The sequence below is a fragment of the Neofelis nebulosa genome, chromosome 4 (genome assembly GCF_028018385.1).
Source record: "Neofelis nebulosa isolate mNeoNeb1 chromosome 4, mNeoNeb1.pri, whole genome shotgun sequence".
NCBI classification, from domain to species: domain Eukaryota; kingdom Metazoa; phylum Chordata; class Mammalia; order Carnivora; family Felidae; genus Neofelis; species Neofelis nebulosa.
Genome location: NC_080785.1, coordinates 29,684,529 through 29,706,553, shown reverse-complemented (window position 1 = coordinate 29,706,553; position 22,025 = coordinate 29,684,529). Strand labels below are relative to the sequence as shown.

General features: G+C 39.1%; 1 protein-coding gene across 16 annotated transcripts in view; it reads right to left on the bottom strand.

The window, feature by feature from the left end:
* Window positions 1–22,025, bottom strand: part of CADPS2 (calcium dependent secretion activator 2) — a 543,402-nt gene that overhangs the window by 84,563 nt on the left and 436,814 nt on the right. For all 16 annotated transcript variants that reach the window (XM_058724453.1, XM_058724449.1, XM_058724458.1 and 13 more), the window contains one exon: window positions 11,017–11,120. In XM_058724453.1, coding sequence (XP_058580436.1) covers window positions 11,017–11,120 — 104 coding nt within the window. The remainder of the gene's footprint in view (window positions 1–11,016; window positions 11,121–22,025) is intronic.

The window sequence follows — 22,025 nt, the reverse complement described above, 5'->3', positions numbered from 1 at the left end:
GAATCCAAGTCAAAATTATATAACAAAACAGCACTCCACCACAAAAGCCTGTAAAATTGCATACAAGAACACTATTTTAAAACACTGCCACTTTAAGAGAATAATCTCAAAACCCACAAAATTGCCAAGTTCTTCCCTAAACTGCTAAGTAGATAAATATGACTCTAATGAGTGAGTGTGGGTTTTGTAAAGAAAAATCAAATCCAAATCAGATAACTCATACTGAAATACAAAGATTTAAGTGTCTACTTCCTTTAGGTCTATCTGATCTATATAAAGAAGCAAACTATGGTATAGGTTTTAAATGTGCCATACATTTTAGAAGTTGGCCCAATGAATTAAAAATACCTTTAATGGAGCATCAAGCTTCCTAAGAAATCCCTATGTACATAAATAGAAGGCATTTACAGTCAGCACTTTTTTTTTTTCCCTAGAGCCTTTGCTAGATCTAATGTCAACAAAAATTTTAATATGGCAGTCTTGTATTTTAAGCTCACACTTTTGGGGATACATTCTCAGGTCTTCTTTAATGTGGGAACTACAAATATAATACATAGTAAGGGGAGTTAAAGAACACAGAGTCCTCATGTAAATGATTAGAACATACTTATCTCCTAGTCCTTCAAGGATAGACTTTCAAAATGTTTGAGTCTGTACTAATCCCATGCTTTGAAAAGACTGGTTACTCTGCTTTATAAATGTAACTGGGCTATGTGAAGTCTGATGTCAACTGATCAAGATGTTAAGTTTCAGTTACGGACAAAAACTGTCTGAATTCAACTTTTATTACCCCTCATCATGAGTATGAAGGGTGTTAACAAAAGTTTTTTTACCATAAAAAAATTTTTAATAATGACTATTACCAGAAAAATTTGTTAATGGATACACAGTATAGAAGTCAATTCTCACATCAATGGCATAACGTAGGCGTGTGTGAGTGGGGTAAGTAAAAGTGTAGTGTTTTGGTACGTAATTAAATTTAAGTTGTTACCACTGTTGAAAGGTGTGGAGTCCAATTAAAAGGTAAATCCTTACCTAAGAATACTTACTTTAAGTGTAAATGAATTAAACTCCCCAATCAAAAGACACAGACTGAATAAATGAATTAAAAAAAAGGTCCAATTCTATGTTTATCAGACTTTAGATTTAAGGACACACATAGGCTGAACGTGAAGGTATTGTAAAAGATATTCCGTGCAAATGGTAACCAAAAGAGCAGGGGTGGTTATACTTACATCGAACAAAACAGACTTTAAGTAAAAAACTGCCATAAGAGAAAAAAAAGTGGGTCACTATATAATGATTAAAGAGTCAATTTACTAACAAGAAAGAATAATTATAAATATATATGCACCCAAGCTCAGAGTACCTAAATATATAAAACAAACACTGACACTCTTAAGGGAGAAATAGAAAGCAATACAATTATATTCGGAGACTTTAAAGACTACAGTTTCAATAATGAATTGATCTCCTCCACACAGAAAATTAATAAGGAAACAGCAGACTTGAATAACACTTTAGACCAAACGGACCTAAAAGAACATATAAAGAACATTCTACCCACCAGCCAGAGACTGCACATTCTTCTCAAGTACACACAGAACAATACCCAGGAGAGATCCCCTACTAAGTCACAAAAAAATTCTTAACTTTTGAAATCACCCCAAGTATCTTTTCTTACAACAGTGGAAGGAGATCAGAAATCAGTAACAAAAGGAAGACAGAAAAATCACAAATATATGGAGATGAACAAGACACTCTTGAACAGCCATTGGGTCAAACAAAAAATCATAAGGGAAATAGAAAATATATTGAGACAAACAAAAATGAAAACACTATATACCAAAATTTATGGGATGCAGTAAAAGCAGTACTAAGAAGGAAGTTTACAGCAATAAACACCTATATTAAAAAGTAGAAAGATCTCAAATAACAACCTCATGTCACACTTCAAGGAATTAGAAAAATAACTAAGTCTGAAGTTAGGAAAAAAACAAAATAATAAAGATTAGAGCTTAAATGAAATAAAAAATATGAAGTAATTGAAGATATCAATGATACTAAGTTAAATTTTTAAAAAGATAAACAATACCAAGAAAACTTTAGGCTAATAAAAAGACGATGCAAATAAAATCATAAATGAAAGAGAAGGCATTAAAACCAATGCCATGGGAATAAAAAAGATCAAAAGGGACTATTACCCAATGATATCTTGAATATTACACCAAAAGCACAGACAACAAAAGCAAAAATACATAAATAGGACTATATCAAACTAAAAAGCTGCTGCATGGCAAAGGAAACCATCAAAAAAATGAAAAGGCAACTTATGGAACGGGAGGAAATATTTGCAAAGAGTTTCTCTGATAAAGGGTTAATATCCAAAGTGTATAAAGAACGCTACAGCTCAATAGCATGGCAACCCAAATAATCTGATTAAAGGATGGGCAAAGACCTGAATGGACATTTCTCTGAAGAAGATTGACAAATGGCCAACAGCCATATGAAAAGGTCCTCAGCATCATTAATCGTACTTTGATTTTCGAATGCAAATCAAAACTACAATGAGCTATCACCTCTCACACCTATCAGGATGGCTATTATTAAAAAAAATCACAAAAGATAAATTTTGTTGAAGATGTAGAGAAAGGAGAACTCTTGTATACTGTTGCTGAGAATGTAAATTGCTACTGCCATTATGATAAACAGTATGGAGATTTCTCAACAAATTAAAAATAGAAGTGCCACAGATCCAGCAATCCTATATCTGAGTATATCTAAAGGAATTGAAATCAGAATCTCAAAGAGATATCTGCATTGCCCTGTCCACTGAAGCATTATTCACAATAGCTAAGACATGGAAGCAATCTAAATGTCCAACAGCAGATGAATGGATAAAGAAAATAGGGCATTGATATACAAGGGAAATTCCTTTAAAAAGGAGGGAAATCATGCCATTTGCCACAACCTGGTTAAATCTAGAAGACGTTATGCTGAGTGAAATCTACGCTAGTCAAATCCTTAGAAGCAGAGTGTGGAATGGTGGATTCAGACGCAGAACGGCTGGGGGGAGTGTGAATCAGGGATGCATTAGTGAAAGGTGCAAAGATTTCATTATACGAGATGCACAAGTCTTAGAGATCTACTGTGCAGTACAGTGCCTAGAGTTAACAGTGCTCTGTTACATACTCAACATTTTGTTTCGAGGCTACATCTTGTGTTAAGTGCTCTTATCACACTCACACAAAAAAATAATGTGGATTTGTCTGGCTACGGCATCTCAGTTCTGTTTTAATTTGCATTTCTCTAATAATGAATGGGTTTGAACATTTTTTCATATCCATAAGGGCTCTCTTTATACTGTTTTTAGTGAATTGTTTTTCAGGTCTTCCCCCCCTCCCCAGCCTAGAAAAAAAATTCTTTATTAAATAAAGTCTGTACTCAACGTGGAGCTTGAACTCACCACCCCAAGACCGAGAGCTGCATGCTCTATCTACTGAGCCAGCCAGGAGCCCCCTTTCTCCCCCTTTTAAAATATACCTTTTGGTAGTGTGTTAACCAAATAGATACAAAATATTTACACTTCTGTGATACAGAAGTTTCCATTAGTTTCCCAGTTAGAATTAATCACTTAAAAAGGATTCATCATGGGGGTGCCTGGGTGGCTCAGTTGGTTAAGCCTCCAACCTCAGCTCAGGTCATGACCTCATGGTTCGTGAGTTCGAGCCCCGTGCCAGGCTCTGTGCTGACAGCTCGGAGCCTGGAGCCTGCTTTGGATTCTGTATCTCCTTTTCTCTCTACTCCTCCCATCTCTCTTTCTTTCTCAAAAATGAATAAACGTTAAAAAAAAAAAAAAAAAAAGATTCATCATGCTATAGCCAGAGAAGTCAACGTTTACTTTCAAGAACTTTCTAAGAACATGTGATACATGGTTGTAAAACTTCATTGAATTTCTTCAAATGTAAATTAGATTAAAACCACATTAAGTGTCAAACCACAAAACAAAATGGATTATAAAATATCAACCCATTGGGTATTTTCTTAAAAACTTGTATCGCAAGATAATGTCCAATTTATTAATACAAGTATTATTTTAAATATTTTATTTATTTTTGAGAGACATAGAGACAGAGTATGAGTGGGGGAGGGGCAGAGAGAGGGAGACACAGAATTTGAAGCAGGTTCCAGGCTCTGTCTGCACAGAGCCCAATGCGGGGCTCGAACTCACGAACCATGAGATCATGACCTGAGCCGAAGTCAGATGCTCAACTAACTGAGCCACCCAGGCGCCCCACAATTTATTAATACAAAACATCGCCATGTAATGAATTAATGGATGGCAAGTGTAAAAAAACATTGCCTACGGGAAGAATACAAACAGATGTGAGAGTTAGGGACATTTAATGCCCAGCTCGGTGTTTAGGACTTGAACTTTGCTGCTACAAATATATAAACGTGAAAAACTGTTGGAAATGGTATGCTTTATGTCATGAGCTATTGCTCTTTCAAAATATTATCTTTGAATACTTTTTAACTATCTACTTAAATGGGTATGTGACAGGGGCGCTTGCATGGCTCAGTTAAACGTCCGACTTTGGCTCAGGTCATGATCTCATGGTTCGTGGGTTGGAGCCCCACATCCGGCTCTGTGCTGACAGCTCAGAGTCTGGAGCGTGTTTCAGATTCTGTGTCTCCCTCTCTCTCTGCCTCTCCCCCACTCACTCTGTCTCCCTCTGTCTCAGAAATAAACATTAAAAAAAAAAGGGTATGTGACAAATAATATAAAAGTAAAAAATAAAACAGTGTCATTTCATTACATATGTCTTACTCCTATCTTTTAGAGCTACAGCAATGACTGACATAAGAGGAACCGGAGATTCCTGACTCTAGGTGCAGCAGGATAGAAACTCGAGCAAAAATGCGGTGCTGCAGAGGGACTTCTGGTCTTACTTGTAGTTCACAACCAGTACTTTCACAAAAGATTAAAATTTTTAATCTCAAAAGATTAAGAAAGTAACCATCATGTTATGTCAAGGATTGTTTCAAGACTCAGAAAAATTTACAGAGCTCTTTTTAAAATGAACTTGGAAGACAAAGCCACAGTAGGGAATGAAATAAAATGGAACAGAATTTTATCTAAAAGAAAAAAAAAAGTAACTTCAGGATGGCAAGATTTTGCGATCAACTCACAATTTTCATTATTTTTACAGAAGTGTACTTCTGTGTCTCAAACTGTATTCCTGATGAATGTAAGCCAATCTGTGATGAATGCTTCCTGTTCTCCTCAGACGACCAGAGAAAGCTTTAAGCAATCACAGTCTTTGAAAAGAAAAAGTAAGGGTCACAGGCCGTTACCTTGAGAACAGAGTGGTTTCTACACCTACCCACTTACTTTTTTGCCATCCCCCTAGGTGGCAGTCATCCCACCGTGGACTGTAAGAAGAGAGGCTGTACGATGTCCTCCCTCGAGGACCACTTCACGGAGGATTGTGGAGGTTCCATGGCATCAAGATCTCCACCAGGGAGGAGGAAACCCCACTCAGAAATGTAGCCATCTGAAGGGCACCAATCAAGTCATGATTACCTGGGTTAAAGTTATCTTAGCATTAGAGCTAAGCCACTAATTTTTGTATATGAGATGGCAGAGGCAGAAGGTAATGCTGAATTGTTTAAGAGGAAAATACAAAACTTGATTGTAATCCTTCAGCCATACCATTTCTACCAACATTCTAACAACAAAAAGATCTTATACAGTGAAAATGTTGTATGTGACAAGGTGACAATACTTTGAAAGCTGTGGTTGTTTTCTAAGCATAGTTGAAGACAGTGCAGGTAAGAATGGACACTGAAACTAGGAGTACCAAGCTTTTGCACTTAGTGGTGAGACTTGAGTGCTCATGGACAAATCAGTTCCCTTGGTGAATTTCCATTTCCTCTTCTGCAAATTGGCAATACTTCTCCTCACCTCCCTTATTTATTTTTTGAGAGAGAGAGAGAGAGCGCGAGAGCGCACGAGCAAGCTTGGGAGGCACAGAGAGAGAGAATCCCAAGCAGGCTCCACACTCATCACGGAGCCTGATGTGGGGCTCGATCCCACAACCGTGAGATCATGACCTGAGCCAAAATCAAGAATCAGATGTTTACTTGAGCCACCTAGGCACCCCTATTATAAAGGCTTTTTATACATTATATTATTTGATCCTCAAAACAACCCTTCCAGAAAGGTAAATGGCATAATTATCCTAGCTTTCTATGTTAGCAAACACAGAGAGTTTACAGAACTAGCCCAAAGTCATGTACTTCGTAGGTGTCAGAACAATAACTTGAATCTCAGTGAGCTGGAGTATAGAGACCAAGCTCTTACACATGTAGATGCTTCTTAATCAACAATACTTGTCCTTCTATCTGTATGTCTATCATGTTGTGCAGATCAGACCACTGTTAATGTCCTCTGGTTTTTTCTTGCCAGAACATCTATTAATATTCCTTTATGTCTTTTCTAATTTATTTGAGGTCAGAGGCTTTTGATTAACTTTACCCTAAAAAATATAGTTAAAATTTATAATTTACAAAAAAAAGATAACTGCATAAATGAGCAAAAAACAGTGAACCTGATTTTGAAATGCACTATGTGCTCATTTTTTTTTCCTCAGGAAAAGATCAGTTTGCAATCCTGTATTTTATGGACAATCTTGAAAGCTCTGGAGACAAGTCTAGTGTCTGGAAGATCCCCCAGCCCCAACATACACATACACAGAGAGCAATGTAACACTAAGGGGCCATATTCCAGAAATATGTACGCTCTTTTGAGGAACCAGTAGAATGGTCTAGAGGACGACACCTAAACCACTGTCAACCTAGCCATAGGTTTTTTATGGCTCTTTGGATTCAACAAAATCTCTCCCTCATTGGATTCATACATGAATATAAATATTGAAATAATCAAGAGAGAAGGCAAACTGAAAATATTTCAAAGCATATCTTAGGGGAAAGTACTTTTCAGAGGAAAGTACTACTCTTATTATTATAGAGTATTATATATATTATATACACACAGTATTAAACATTACTAAATAATTAACAGACATTTTTGGTAGGCTATTGATGTTCATGGAATTCCATTTGAGAGTCACTGCAGCAAATGGAACTCTGTCTCTATAACTTTGCCATCTGAAAGCCATTTGCTGGTTATCTTCTTTCAAAATAAGGGACATTTGTTGGACCAGAGGCTAATCTAACCCAATAGTAAAACCGCTCTAAAAAATGTTGGTTTATCTCACTGGCTATCGAGATACAAATACTACGTAATTAATACTAACTCAACGGTTGAGATTTTTGTAGTTTAGTCAGTAGTCGGTAGTAAGCAGATCTCGTTCATGAACAAATAACCGTACTTTAAGATGCTCCTTGGATGTGCACGTTAGTGAGAAGAGTAGGGTCACACACAAAGCGGCAAAACAAATGGAGAAAAAAATCAAATACCCTCTCTCTTCACGTTAGAATCCATCCAGAAACATCATCTGGTTCAGATACTGATGTTCATATGAGTGAGTGTATGCACAAATACGTGTGTCCACCCTGAACTCCTTTCCTGTCCTGCCTCTGTTGCCGGAGGAAGAGGCTGGGACACAGCCAGCTGAAGCACAAGAAGAATCGCCGATGTGCAGTGAACTGAGAGCTATCTGTGCCACAAATACCAAATTACTGCCAACATCCTTTTTTCTTACAGTGTCCCTGATATGATGGACAATATTACATTTCGACGATTTCAGCGACCTTAAATCTAGATCCTGCTGTAATCATAAGCAACAAAGGAACAACCTGAGCTGTGCTTGCACTGATGATGTTTCTTCTCTCCTCCCATCTACTGATATTTTCAGTACTCCACTCCCTTAGGCAGAGTCCTAGGATCCACCAGACAGCCAGGAAAGGAAGAGAATGAATATAAAGGGGCATCCCCAGGCTTGCACCATAATCATCCCCTCTGTATTGCCATCCCTGCTATGGTGCCCGGTATGAAACTTGGCAGCAGACCAGGGTAAGACAACTATTCTGCCCCTCCAGTCAACAAGAAATAACAATGTGGTTCACTGCAAAGCACCCAGGTCTGCAGCCCCATCACTAACCACCTGTGCATTTCTGGCAAGTCGCTCAACCTTTCTGGGTCAGTTTTCTTATCAGTCAAATGGCGCATGTGGAGACGGTGTGCTGGTGGGAACCCAGGGCTTTCTCCTCAACATCTGGGTCCTCCCGGCATTGTCAAAGTGAGTGGCCTCTGGATGGACAGTTGACAGATCGGTTTGCCTACGTTTCTGGTCAGGCACAGTCTAGGCACTGGAATGTGGAGATAGCCTTAAAGATTCTCTGGAAAGGATATTAAACTATCTTTTTAAGGAGAAAACAAGGTCAGAAATAAGGCCTCAAAAGAGAAGTGGAGAGGCCATCAGAGAGAAGGGAGGGCTGTTAAAAATGTGAAGAAGTGAAAACTGCTTGACTGGGAAATTGCTGATAGAAACCACCTCTTAGCCCTGAAACTAAATTGCCACTGTGATAGAGGTACAGTAAAGGTAAAAGAAGCCTACACAGGAGCCAATGGGAGGGCTCTGTGAGGCAGACACATTGACCTCCACCAAGGGAGCCAAGCAGGTGCTCGTGCGTAGTAAAGAGACTCCAACGTGAACACCCAGCAGAATAAAGATCAGCGCAGAGTGCAGTCTACTAACTTACTCTGGAAATGACGTTAGCATCAGACCAATTCTCTCCCCAATACTGTTCAAAGAAAAAGTTGCTCTGCTGGTTACAAAAAGAAAAAGGCGGGGTGGTGCCTGGCTGGCTCAGTCAGTAGGTCATGCAACTGCTGATCTCAGGGTTGTACATTTCAGTCCCACAATGGGTGTAGAGATTACTTAAAAGTAAAATAAAAATCTTTAAAAAAAAAAAAAAAAGAAAGAAAAGAAAAAGGCAAAAAAAAGGATAAAACCAAATCATCAAAACCTTTTCAAAAACCGTACTTAGATGGCCAGCAGTAATTATGCACACAATTATTAAGACACATTTATAGAAACGATACAACCAAGATAAGTCCATTCAAAGAAATAATCTTTAATTGTAAGGAGGAGAAGTAACTTGGCGTTAAAGTAATTATGATCAAAGTGGGTTCTATCTAATCTTCACTAAAAGAGTTATTTATTCCATGCTAGAAAAACAGTGGGAACAGCTTTACTCACCTCTCTTCCCTGATGGATTCCAAGAATTTGGAAGCATTGGGTAATGGAAAAGGCCATAGTGTTACAAAGCATTTTAAAAAGAGGTCATTATAATGATCTTATACTTCAGCATATAGTAGAGTGATATTTATGAGTTATGATGATCCATCTCGTCAACCATATTTTTGTGGATTACAAAATATTATTTACATTTTAATTATATTTGAATACATTACCTTTAACAAGCATTTAGTGACTGCGTGGAGTAGACAACACTTAATCATTGCATTTAAAAGGCAGGAGAGTAATTATTTTCCTTATGAGTACAGGAAAATTAAATGGTATTTTTGTGAAATGTAGGGGAATATTAGATGTACCCATTTAGGTGAAATACACTGAAACTGCATATCCAATCAGAAATATTTTTTAATTCAAAAATGTCTAACACTCTGATGCTAATGCCTTTTAACAAAAGACAAAGACATCACATACATATATTTCAGCATATAATCATTTTCATTGTAACACAGCAGTAGTACTAGCCTAGAGAAGATCCTCATGGGGATTCATTTCACATTATTGAAGCAGCTGTTTCTTCAGTTTAAAATAAAATATCCATAACAAGTTCACACATGACAGATGTAAGGTAAAAACTAGATTCCATAGTGTGAGCTAAAAGCAGATGTTTTGAATGATCATATTTATAATCAGATACCATAAATCTTAGTTACCTATAGTAAGGTTTCCTGAATATTCTTTTTTAAGAATTTGCTTAAAATGTACTTCCTATAGTTTCTCATATTTTTAAGAACTTGGCCTCATTACATATAAATGTTCTATAAAGTCTTATGTGCCTGGGCTTTAAAAAAACTCTTGCCCATTTCATGTGCTTCCTCAAGAATAAAAGCACTGTTAAGGCCCTGAAATTTATTATACTTACTTAAATCCATATATTTTCCAAACCGAATTCAAAGTCATAAAATTCTTTTTTTTTTTTTTTTTAATTTTTAATGTTTATTTTTGAGAGACAGAGCAGGAAAGGAGGAGGGGCAGAGAGAGAGGAAGACACAGAATCCGAAGCAGCACAGAGCCCGACGTGGAGCTCAAACTCACAAACTGTGAGATCATGACCTGAGCTGAAGTCAGAGGTTTAACCGACTGAGCCACCCAGGTGCCCCCTTTTGTTTTTTTTTGTTTTTTTTTAATACGCTCATGACTATTAAAAAGTAGCAGTTTTAAGTCTTAGAATAAGCAGTTGGCCTGGTGAAATACCACTCTACAGAGTGAATGTTAATACACAATTAAAACTTTTAACACTATAAAGAATGCAGGTTTAGTGAAAATTTAGAGAAAAGTTTGATGGTAAGAATAAAAGACTAATTATCAGTCATGTAGTTATCCACGTCTTCTTCACTACTTTTCCTTTTGCATCTTGATTAATTTCTATTTCTAAACTAAAGCCATCCCAGCATGGGGGAGACACAAGGAATCCGGCATCAGGAGATGGGTTTGTGTTCCAGCTCTGCTTCGTATTACCTGTACGTGTTTGGCAGATCCCGTAAGTTCTCCCGTGTTCCTCACAGAGTGACTGTTGTCAGGAACAGATAATAAATTATATACATCTACAGTCCCTCTGTAACATACAGGAATTGGATACCCAGGAAATGCACACACATTCTCAGTTTTTCTTACAGGTAGATGGCCAGCTACCTATCAAAGTCTACGGGCAGGCCACTTCTTCAGTGCTATTCCCACTATGGCAAAGCATCACGTGCAGCTTTATAGGACAGTTAAAGCAAGTCGTCACCTCTGCATGATGCTCTTCATTCTGCTGTAAGACTTCTATGCAGAGCTCTGCTAGGTGAAGGACCTCTTCCAGCTTTCTGGCAGGAGTTGCCTGGTTCATGGTCTCTATGTTAAAAAGAAATCATCATAATGTTACCTTGAAAAGAAAAAGCCAAACATACTCCAATATGTAATGAGGAGATCAGGGTGTTGAAATAGAATAGAAAGCATATTTTTGAGAAATAAGAGATGCAAAAAATACAAATAAATACATTCTTAAAAAAAAAAACAAAAACAAAAACAGTTCACCAGATTGTAGAAAATATTTCCCTCACAAAGCAATCACAGAACTGCAAGTGCTTTGCCATTTAATATATAAGAACAGGTGCATCAGCACATTAGATGCTCAACTTCTGCAACAAACAAGTTACTGTTCTCCTCAAGGTCAGGAACACAAAGAGAGAAGATACTACAGTCTTTTCCTTCTCTCTGTATTGTATTATCAATACAATACCCTTCTCACCAGACGAGTCATTCCTGACATTAGCAAAAACCATGGTTTTTTGTTGCCATTTAAATTCTCAGCCTGAAATGTTTATAGTTTACGTTGATCTTAAATTCAAGAAATATAAAGCCACCTAAAACAACTTGGACAACCTGCGATTAACTGATTCCTCCCCCTCCCCCGCCCCATCCTTCCATGTCTGCCATTACGCCACCCCCTGCCCTCCTCCAACTGGAGAGGGGTGGGGAGGAGTTCTTTGAAGCTGAAGGTTCTTTCAGCATTAGGGAAACTGGTATAAAAAGGCAAGGCCACAATAAGATTAAGTACAGCTACCTGAAACTCAGCAACAGAGAAGGAAAAGCAGTTGATTTTAGAGATACAACCAACTGGCAGAAATCAGAAGTGCCTCGTATAATGAAACCGTTTCAAACCGAATGTGAAGAACAGAGTTTCGAACAAGCACACTGAAGATAAACACTGTCTTACGTTCATGGACTCTTTGTCCCAGTAAGGAGGTTGTAAAGAAGGGAAATAAAATTTTCAGGAAAAGGGCTTTTTCTTTTTAAAATGTTTATTTCGAAAGAGAGAGAGGGTGAGCACACGAGCGCACAAGGAGCAGGGGAGGGGCAGGGAGCAAGGTGAGAAAGAATCCCAAGCAGGCTCTGCACTGTCAGCATAGAGCCTGATGTGGGGCTCTATCCCACAAACTGGGAGACCAAGACCCGAGCCAAAATCAAGAGTCTTACACTTAACTGCCTGAGCCACCCAGGCGCCCCGAGAAATGGCTTTTTCTGCGGAACCTAAGGAGTTCTGATTTTTGGCAATGGATATTTTCCTTCAACTTCTTCCTAAAACTTTCACCTTAAACTTGAAAGACACTCTTCCAATTGCTCTTATTTCCAAGGGCTGTACAATGAGGCAGTGAAACACTGCTTATGGCTGGTGCTTGCTCATTAAACATTTATTATAAGCGTACTATAGGTCACAGTGTGATAGATGTGGGGGTTTCCATCCCCCAACCCTGCACTCATTCTCCTAAACTTCCCTGCAGGATGGAAAGCCACCGCTTGTCTGTGACAGGGGTCAAGAGCGGCAAGCCAGTCTGCCAAACACCACCTAATTGAGTGTCCCTACATGTTCTTAAGCTGTGAGGAGGAGGAGGTGTAAGCCATGTCCCTGATCTGTAACAACTCAGACTGCAAAATCACTACTGAAAAGGATCCTTAGACATCAACTATCCAATCTTCCACCTGTTTCACGATCGCTTCAAAATCCTCAAGAAGGTGAAGTCAAGGAGATCATGGCTTTGCACAATCATCTCCTCCATTTGGGGGCAGCTCTAGCTACTACAGTCTGATGAGAAAGACAAGCTCCTTAAGAAAAGTTTGAAAACAACGCAGAGCAAACACAGCAGTAATATAGACGTGAGAGCAGCCGAGAACAGGTGGGTTTGGAGGGAGGAATCAGCAGGAAGGTAAGCAGAACCTGAAGCAGGTCCTAAAGGAGTAACAAATGACCTGGTAGGTAGAGGACAGGTTTCTAGAAATGTCTCTATGACAGAGAGGTGCATTTCAGAGGAAGATAATGATTACAAATGTTACCATTTATTGAGAGTCAATTATGTGTCAGGCATATAGCGCCAGGCACTTTCCATGCATCACCACACTAATTTCCCTAACAGCTTTGTTTGGTTGTTTATTCACCTAACTTACAGATAAGGAAACAAGCCTGGAAGGACGAAGTGCAACAGCTAGCAAGTGGAAAAGGGGAGAACTGAACTTAATGTGGGCTCTTACCACTTCTGCTTTGCCCCTGCCTGGCTGGAGTGCAAACATGCAGGAGAATAACAGGTGATGAGTTTGGGCTCAGACTGTGGCAGGCTTTAAGTAACATCATAAGTACGCTGGATAACTATATCCTACGTATAACACAGCAAGCGTTGCTTTGCAAGGCTTCAGATTAAATTGATTTTAGGAAAATGTATTTGTGGCTGTGCAGAAAAAGGAAGGACTGGTGAGGCTGTGTGGCCAGGATTCCAAGGGTCAGGTCTAGCAATATGGAGAACTATGGGAAGATGGTAAGAGGAGGGTGCAGGGATGCTTTGAAGAACAAATTTGCAAGCCCTTGAAAGTTACTAGAAATTGCAGGCCAGAGAGGAGAATGACCCTGAGGTTTGGAGACTGTGTGGCTCAGGGAATGAGGATGCATGGTTGTAAAACCAGGGAATGGGTCTCCAATGGGGCATCCTATATATTTTAGGACTACCATATATGTATCAGTTAATGATTCTAAACTAAAAAGACAATTAAGCCATGTAAAGTCTGCCCACACAGGGAGTTAAGACATCTGGATTCTCTGCCTAGAAAGCCCCTACTCATCATTGAAGATACAATTTTAATGTTGCCTTAAATGTGGGACCTTCTTAAAGTTCTAGGGCTGAATGAGTTGCTCCTCCCTCCGAGTTCCCCTCTTAGGGGCTTATGAGTCTATGCCCAGATCCAAGTCAGAAACTAGATCTCATTATCTTGTACCCTCAATATTTTGAATAGGCTTTGGACCATCACAGATAACTAATGAAAGTTTATTGACGATGCAAGAATATACCTTTTTGGGAAAAACTGTGTTAAAAGTAAATACCCAGATCACTTAACTTTGTGTACGGCTGCAAATTGCTCCTGTCACTAACATGCCAAGGGTGACAGAATCGACAAGTCCACCAATGAAATATGGCTGCAGTTTGAGAATAATGCTCAAAAATCCGATGAATGCTGCACTCTTAAATTAGAGAAAGACATATTTGTAAAAGGGTTATCAAAATAATTTTTAATTCTCAAGAGCATATCACTTATATTCCTTAATTTTTCCATCTTTAGATTGAAGGTATTGAATTAAGTTGAGGATTCTCAACCCAAGGGATTTAGAGATTAGGAACAGGTTTTAGGGCACAGCCTTAAAATTATTTGCTAATTTTTGGGTATGAAGGCATTGCGGGGAGAGAAGGCTCATACCTTTCAGGTTCTCAAAGTGGTTCATAAACTAAACAAGTGCTAAGAGTCACCAAATCCTATAATCTCTACAATTCCTTCTAAGAAATTCTATGCTTCCTATAAACATAAATGTTGGACTTTCTCTACATTGGATTGTGTTAAACATATTTCTATGTTTATATCATGTGTTTTTCATAAGGAAATAGAAAAGCAACAAAATTTATTATCACAAAAGAACTTACTTTCCTACCTTCTTTATTACATTATTTACTGAATCCTTACAACCATTCTGCAAGTTAGAAAATAATGGCCCCCATTTCCATATTAGGAGAGTCCTTGGAGGGGTTAAAGAAGGTGTCCAAGGTCATACAGGATACCGGCTGAGAATGGATTAAAATCTTACCTCTGATGTCAGGTAAGCGGCAATAACACAAGGACTGAATCCTTTTTAATTTTCAATTCTTTGAATAGGAATCACACACGCACTCGACTGACTATACGTTCAATAATAGCTTCTGAAATGGCTGCAGGTTTGAAGAGTTTATTAAGTCACCATATCCTTAGCCACAAGTATGCAATAATGGAAAATAATCACAGAAAGAACCTGAAAACTTGTTTGTGTTTACAGGTGACTATGTCAAAACCAGCTTTTACATTTGACACTATCTTAAGTAAAAACTTGGAGAGTACCCTGTGTCCTTCTGAAACTTAAAACCAGTCTAAAACATTTTCTTTTTCCCAGACTAAATTTACTGAGAAGAGCAGAACTTTGTACTTGAACATAATGGCCACTCTAATACTTTAAATAAATAGCATTTTTATCAAGTACACTGCGTATACCATCTCTGGCTGTCACTCATTTGACTACAGCCAAGAAGTTTAATGCATGTCTGTAGTCAGAACTCTATTAGATAGCAAGGTTATCAATGGCTCCATTACAAATCTGAACACTGAATATTTGAGAATTCCTCCTCGAAATGTTCACTTTCTGTAACATCTTCACAGCATTACATAGGTCTCTATATTCTTCAAGCTTCGCACCAAGCTGATGATTGTTGTAATACGTTTCAAATAGTGTCATTTGAAACCAGTATGCCCAAAGTAGCAAGGTTGCTTGATGACTTTTCAATGCACTGCTCTTGGGGACAAGCTTTCTTCATTTTGCACCACTTTTAATTTTCTACAGTTAACACTCCCTGACTGGTCAAAGCAATTCCTTTTAATTATAGCTCTGTACATTTAAGAAAATATCTCAGCAGAAACAAGGTAAGGAGGCAGAGAAGACAGCTTGACTATTTTGCTTTAGTAGGCTTTAGGCTTTAATTCTGTTCCCTATTGCATACTCTTAGCATATTCTCCCCAGCTGCCTCCCTTCTAGCCGTTTCCTGTCAAAATCCTTAGTGTTGGACACACAGTGATGCTCAGAGTGAAGGTTGCAAGGGAACCTGGGGAGAAGACCAGTAAGATCATTTCAGTCCCCCCCTTCCCCCCATATAGGATATGGAGAAATTTGTAAGGTATTTGACCTTAAGTCTTAACAGACTTGTACCTATACTTGCAACCAAACAATAAAGATGGTGTTGGATAAAGGGACCATGGCAATAATGCTACCATAATACTTCTCTCCCTTGCATCTAGGTCATGATAACCAGCTAGAGTACATCAAAAAGTAATTCCTATATACGGACTAAGATTTCTTGCCTGGTTCCTCAACATCCCCAGATTTTGTGACCCTGAATTTGAGTCAACATTTATTGCCTGGAAGGTAGTCTACTAACAACTAAGGGGATATGATGATGAACAAGGTAATATTTCAGGCTTCAAAGAAGTTATGTGTCTTTCTCTCTTGGCAGATTATATGGTATAGAGGATAGCTCCATACCATAGGTTTTTGGTCAATATGAGGAAGTTCTGCTATAAAGCTCTGATACAGAGGGAATTAAATGGACTCAACATGCAAGAAAAGCATTATTATCTTGCAAGAAATATGATCAAAGATACGTCAATAGGAAGGCTTTAAGTTGCTCATAGGTAACATAAGGAGATCTTCAGAAAGAAAAGCTTCTTTTAGTGAGTCTGTGAGGTCAGAAACTTTAGATCAGAGAAAGTCAGCAGCAGTCTAACTGCTTTACATATAGTGTAATCACGATTTCGGAAACGGAATTTAGGGATTCATCACTTATATATAACACTTATATATAACAGTGCTCATCCCAACAAATGTCCTCCTTAATGCCCATCGGCCATTTAGCCCATCCCCCCCCCCCAACACCTCCTCCAGCAACCCTGTTTGTCCTCTGTATTTAGGAGTCTCTTATGGTTTGTCTCCTTGTTTTTATATTATTTTTGCTTCCCTCCCTTTATGTTCATCTGTTTTGTATCTTAAATTCCTCATATGAGTGAAATCATATATTTATCTTCCTCTGACTTATTTTGCTTAGAATATACTCTAGTTCCATCCATGTTGTTGCAAATGGCAAGATCTCATCACTTTTGATCACTGAGTAATATTCCATTGTATATACATACCACATCTCCTTTAGGCATTCATCAGTCTATCAACATTGGGCTCTTTCCATACTTCGGTTATTGTTGACACTGGGGTGCACGTGCCCCTTTGAAACAGCACTCCTGTATCCTTTGGATAAATACGTCATAGTTGCAACTGCTGGGTCGTAGGGTAATCCGATTTTTAATTTTTTGAGGAACTTCCATACTGTTTTCCAGAGTGGCTGCACCAGTTTGCATTCCCACCAACAGGGCAAGAGGGTTCCTCTTTGCATCCTTGCCAACATCTGCTGTTGCCTGAGTTGTTAATTTTAGCCATTCTGACAGGTGTGAGGTAGTATATCATAGTAGTTCTGGTTCGTAGTTCCCTTGGCTCAAGGAATGTCTGCTGACTCCAGTCTGTCCTAATTGTAACCTTAACTCTTATTGGTGTTAATGTTCTCCCACTTTGCATGATCCAGACTGATGACTCAATTGGGAAGTCTAAAATTTATTGAGGTCTTCTGACCCATCCTCTGGCTCTAGCGCAGCAACCTGTGGTGAGGGAGAGTGCCAGAGCCTAACACGACCAGGCTTCTTCGAGTCCTAATCCCAGCCAGATCTCCATGCTCATGGGATTTCTCATCCTGAGAGGGAAAGGTGGGTAAGAGAGCAAATTCTTTCTTATTAGGCAAAACTCCCTCTTGAAACCTGGCTGCCACTTTCAGAACTTGTGACTAGATGACTCCGGGGGGAACTCCTGAGTTAGCCACGTAGAGGAAACAGGGTAGAACATGCTAAGAAGACTGCCTCAGAATCCAGGGGAGAAGCAGTTTCTTTTTTTTTTTTTTTTTTTAAATTTTTTTTTTCAACATTTTTTATTTATTTTTGGGACAGAGAGAGACAGAGCATGAACGGGGGAGGGGCAGAGAGAGAGGGAGACACAGAATCGGAAACAGGCTCCAGGCTCCGAGCCATCAGCCCAGAGCCTGACGCGGCGCTCGAACTCACGGACCGCGAGATCGTGACCTGGCTGAAGTCGGACGCTTAACCGACTGCGCCACCCAGGCGCCCCAAAGGGAGAAGCAGTTTCTAAAACTAAACTCTACTTCCCCAACTCTTCAGGGCCAACCTGACTCAACCTTGCCCGGTATCTGACTCCCCAAAACTTGGTACTCTCAGCTAATGCAAGAGAAGAGCATTAACATGGATCCCTTCCTGGATCGTCTGATGGCAACCTAAATGTTAGTACAGTTTTGAGAGTGCTGGAATACATCCATCGCTGCAATCGATGACTGGAATAGCTTCCGTATAGATCTGTGGTTCTCAGCTTCGGCATGCACCGGAATCTCCCGGAGAGCTTGTTAAACACGGATTCCCTGGCATCACCCTCTGAATTTCAGATGCCGTAGATCTTGTTTGGGACCCAAGAATCTGCATTTCCTACAAGTTCCTAGGAGTTGCCAATGATGCCGCTTTGGGGAATGCACTTTGAGAACTATCAGTGTTTATGAAAAACAAACATATACCACGATGACCCGTAGGGACTTCAGATTATTTCGTTTACCTGAAATCAAGCTACATCTTTGTATAAATTTCATTTTAGGGGGAAAAAAAAGGTGACTTTTTCTGTAGAATCTGAACACATCTTACTTTTCTGTAATGTTATTCAGTAGGATGCTGTACATATTTGAACAATTCTGTGTGAATGAAAATATTTGGAATGTTATGGACTCCCTACAGCTGTTTAAAATCCCTGAGAGTACTAATACCATGGATGTTTGAAAACAATAGGTCTGTGGCCTGCTAATTCTAAGAATCCCTTTGGTATTAACTTACTTAATAACCCTGCCATTTAAAGCAACAGTTCCAGTTAATACCTCTGGAATTAACCATGCTAATGATACAGCACTTTGGAGTAATTGTTCTGTTGTGACAGTCACATTAACTACTTTACCTGGATTATCTCTCCCCTCAGTAAATTCATTTTTAAGCAAATGGTCAACTCTGGATCAAAGGAGATTGGCCACTGGAGTATAGGCCCATAGCAGTCAGAATGGACCCAAACCGAACAAATGCAGAAGCCAAGAACAAGTGGAGATTCAGGGGTAATGGGCCATAAAAAGATACATATGTGAGGTAGACATCAGTGATGTTTTGTGAGACTTTCTTCAAGAGGAATATGGCAACATAGTCTCCTCTTAAGATCTTAAAATAAGGGGTGATGGTGATGGAATCAGAGAAACATTAGTAGGCTTAAATTGTCACAGGCTTTTATAGTTATGTGATTTGTATGAGTGGAGAAACACAGACACCTTGGCTTGAGACAACTTTTATTAAAGTTGTCCTTTTAGGGGCGCCTGGGCGGCTCAGTCAGTTGAGCATCTGACTTCGGCTCAGGTCATGATCTCATGGTTGGTGAGTTTGAGCCCAGCATTGGTCTCTGTGCTGACAGCTCAGAACGTGGAGCCTACTTCAGATTCTGTGTCTCCCTCTCTCTCTGCCCCTCCCCCGTTCATGCTCTCTCTCTCAAAAACAAACACTTAAAAAGTTAAAAAAAAATAAAGTTGTCTTTTTAACTATTGTGACCCTGGCTTTCAAGTTTGTGAAGAAGGAAGATCCAGGATCTCCCAGGGAAAAAAAAATATCTTCATAGGATTGCTGGCTGTGAGGACTATGAAGGCTTGACAGAGAAAAAAAAAACTTTCTGCAATGTTTATTTATTTAACTCTGTTTAGCTCTGGTTAGAAATATGTTGCAGGATTTTAATGACAGCATAAAATTTTTCCATGGAGAATTCTGCCTAACTGTGTAACAGGGGTTTTCCTAAAGACTGGTCTTTATATCTATCCCGTTATATAGCCTATACATCTATCATACATATATCTCACACACACTGAGATATATTCAGCGGCTGAAACTGATAAATGGTCTCCTTGGTTTTATTGCTCCTTATCCTCTCAATAGAATTCAGATTCAGAAATTGATCTCAGTTATAGTAACTGCCAGGCCAGTACTAAATTATCACATAATTAAGGGCTATAGCATCTTAAATTTCATGCCTAGTTCTTGTCTTCTAATTACATTTACTTAAAATAGCGTTTTCTTGGTCATTTGTTATATTCACGCATCAAAGAAGTACCATCACACCTCCACTCTCCCATCCTCCTCCTGCCCCTTAAACTCTCTTTCATTCTCAAGGAGAAGGTCTGCCCGTGAACAGTCAGGCAAAGCAGGATCCCGGAGGTAGTGGTGATGACGGGCAATGAGGAGGGTGAAAAGTCAGGACTGCAGAGGCTGGCCAGTGGGAGGCAAGCTGAAGAAGGAAAGTAAAGAGAACAGTATGAAAGATCTATTTTGAAAAGATTTGTAGCCTTGGGTACTAAGAAATGAGTCAAAGATCTTGATGTCTGTATGTATCTCTGTCTCCTTTGAGATGTAAACAAGATGGGGTAGGGCAGCCAACTAATGCGTTAGTGGTGATATCTGATGCTTAGATTTGGAGAATGTCTCCTACTTGGACAAGTGTAAAGACCAGGTGTAGAGAGGTGGGTTGGGCTTGGTGATATCTTGAATGTTTCTACAATTTTAACATCCTGGGTCTGCCAGCCACTGTGAAAATGTGTGTAAACAAAATGCCTCTGGGGTATTTTTACAGGTTTATCCTTTTGAAATAAAAAAGGATCTGGCATTACAGACACTCATTAGGCCTTTTAATTTAGCTCTTGAAGCTATATGGGCACTTAGTTAGGGCCGATAGGTAATAACCTCTGATTTCTAAAACTATTCACCTGTCCAGGCTCTGAGTACTTACAAACTCTATTGAGCTATCAAGAGGTGAAATCTGTCAGTTTGCATTACTCTGGTTTTGTCCAACTGGAAAAGACTTTTTAATACATCTAAACTACTCAGATTAACAAGGTGCTGCAGGAGCCACAGGGCTATATGTCACTTGGTTTACCTGTTGACACACGTTAGTAAATAAATGAAAAGGTCACCAATCAGTGGGTTTCAAACTATGGATTTAGAAAATGATAAATTCTACCAAATGGCTCATAAGAAAACTTGCTATTCCAAGGCTGCATTTATCTGTGCACCACATTCCATGTGAAAGTAAAAAAAAAAAAAACAAAACATGACACATTGTCAAGTGAGCTGAGTAAACTGACATCCTTTTTGAGACCTTTTAGGGAACAGGTGTTGAACACTTGTAATGAGATTTCCATGCATCTTCAGAGGAAGGAGAGAAGACTTTAGCAAGAGCTGTTCAGAGTGTTAGAGATCATGGCTGAGGGAATAATTCCCGGTAAGGGGCACACTGAAGGAGACATTACATAAATGCTTGGTTTTTCTCAGGAGGTGCTTATGTTCTTGTTAAGAATTTCTACAGAAGGCAAATATTCATCAAAGAGAAGGTTTGGGGGGAATATAATATTTTTCCAGCTCATGGGCAACCTGGGATATATTCAATTAAGTACTCTTGATGCATTATTTTGTGTAGCTCCCTTATATTATCTTCTGAATCTTTTCTCTCTTGCAACTGGGAATCAGTAGGATTCATGGAAGCTTTCACGGCATCACTTCAGAGTGGTCAAGTATTTTTCTCAAGGATAGATGGTTAGCTGACAATTCTATGTAGAAAATGAAGTAACTACACTGGAACATGCTACATTTTATCAGAAAGTTAAAAACAATTTTGCTACATATCTCAAATAGATACCAGACAAGCTTGAGAAATTACCAAGGAAGCAAAAGGTAAAAACATTAGTTGGGGATAGTTACAATAAAGAGAAATACCAGGGAGCCTGGGTGGCTCAGTCAGTTAAGCGTCTGACTTTTGGTTTTGGTTTAGGTTATGATCTCGTGGTTGTGAGATCAAGCCCCACGCTGGGCCTTGAGCTGATAGCTTGGGGCCTGCTTGCGATTCTCTCTTCCTCTCCCGACTCGTTCGCTCTCAAACTTTCAAAAAAATAAAGAGAAACACTAAATCCATAGCAGTAGACATTTTCTTCATTACATTGAGGTTTCTGATCTCTCTGGAGGCCATGCTTC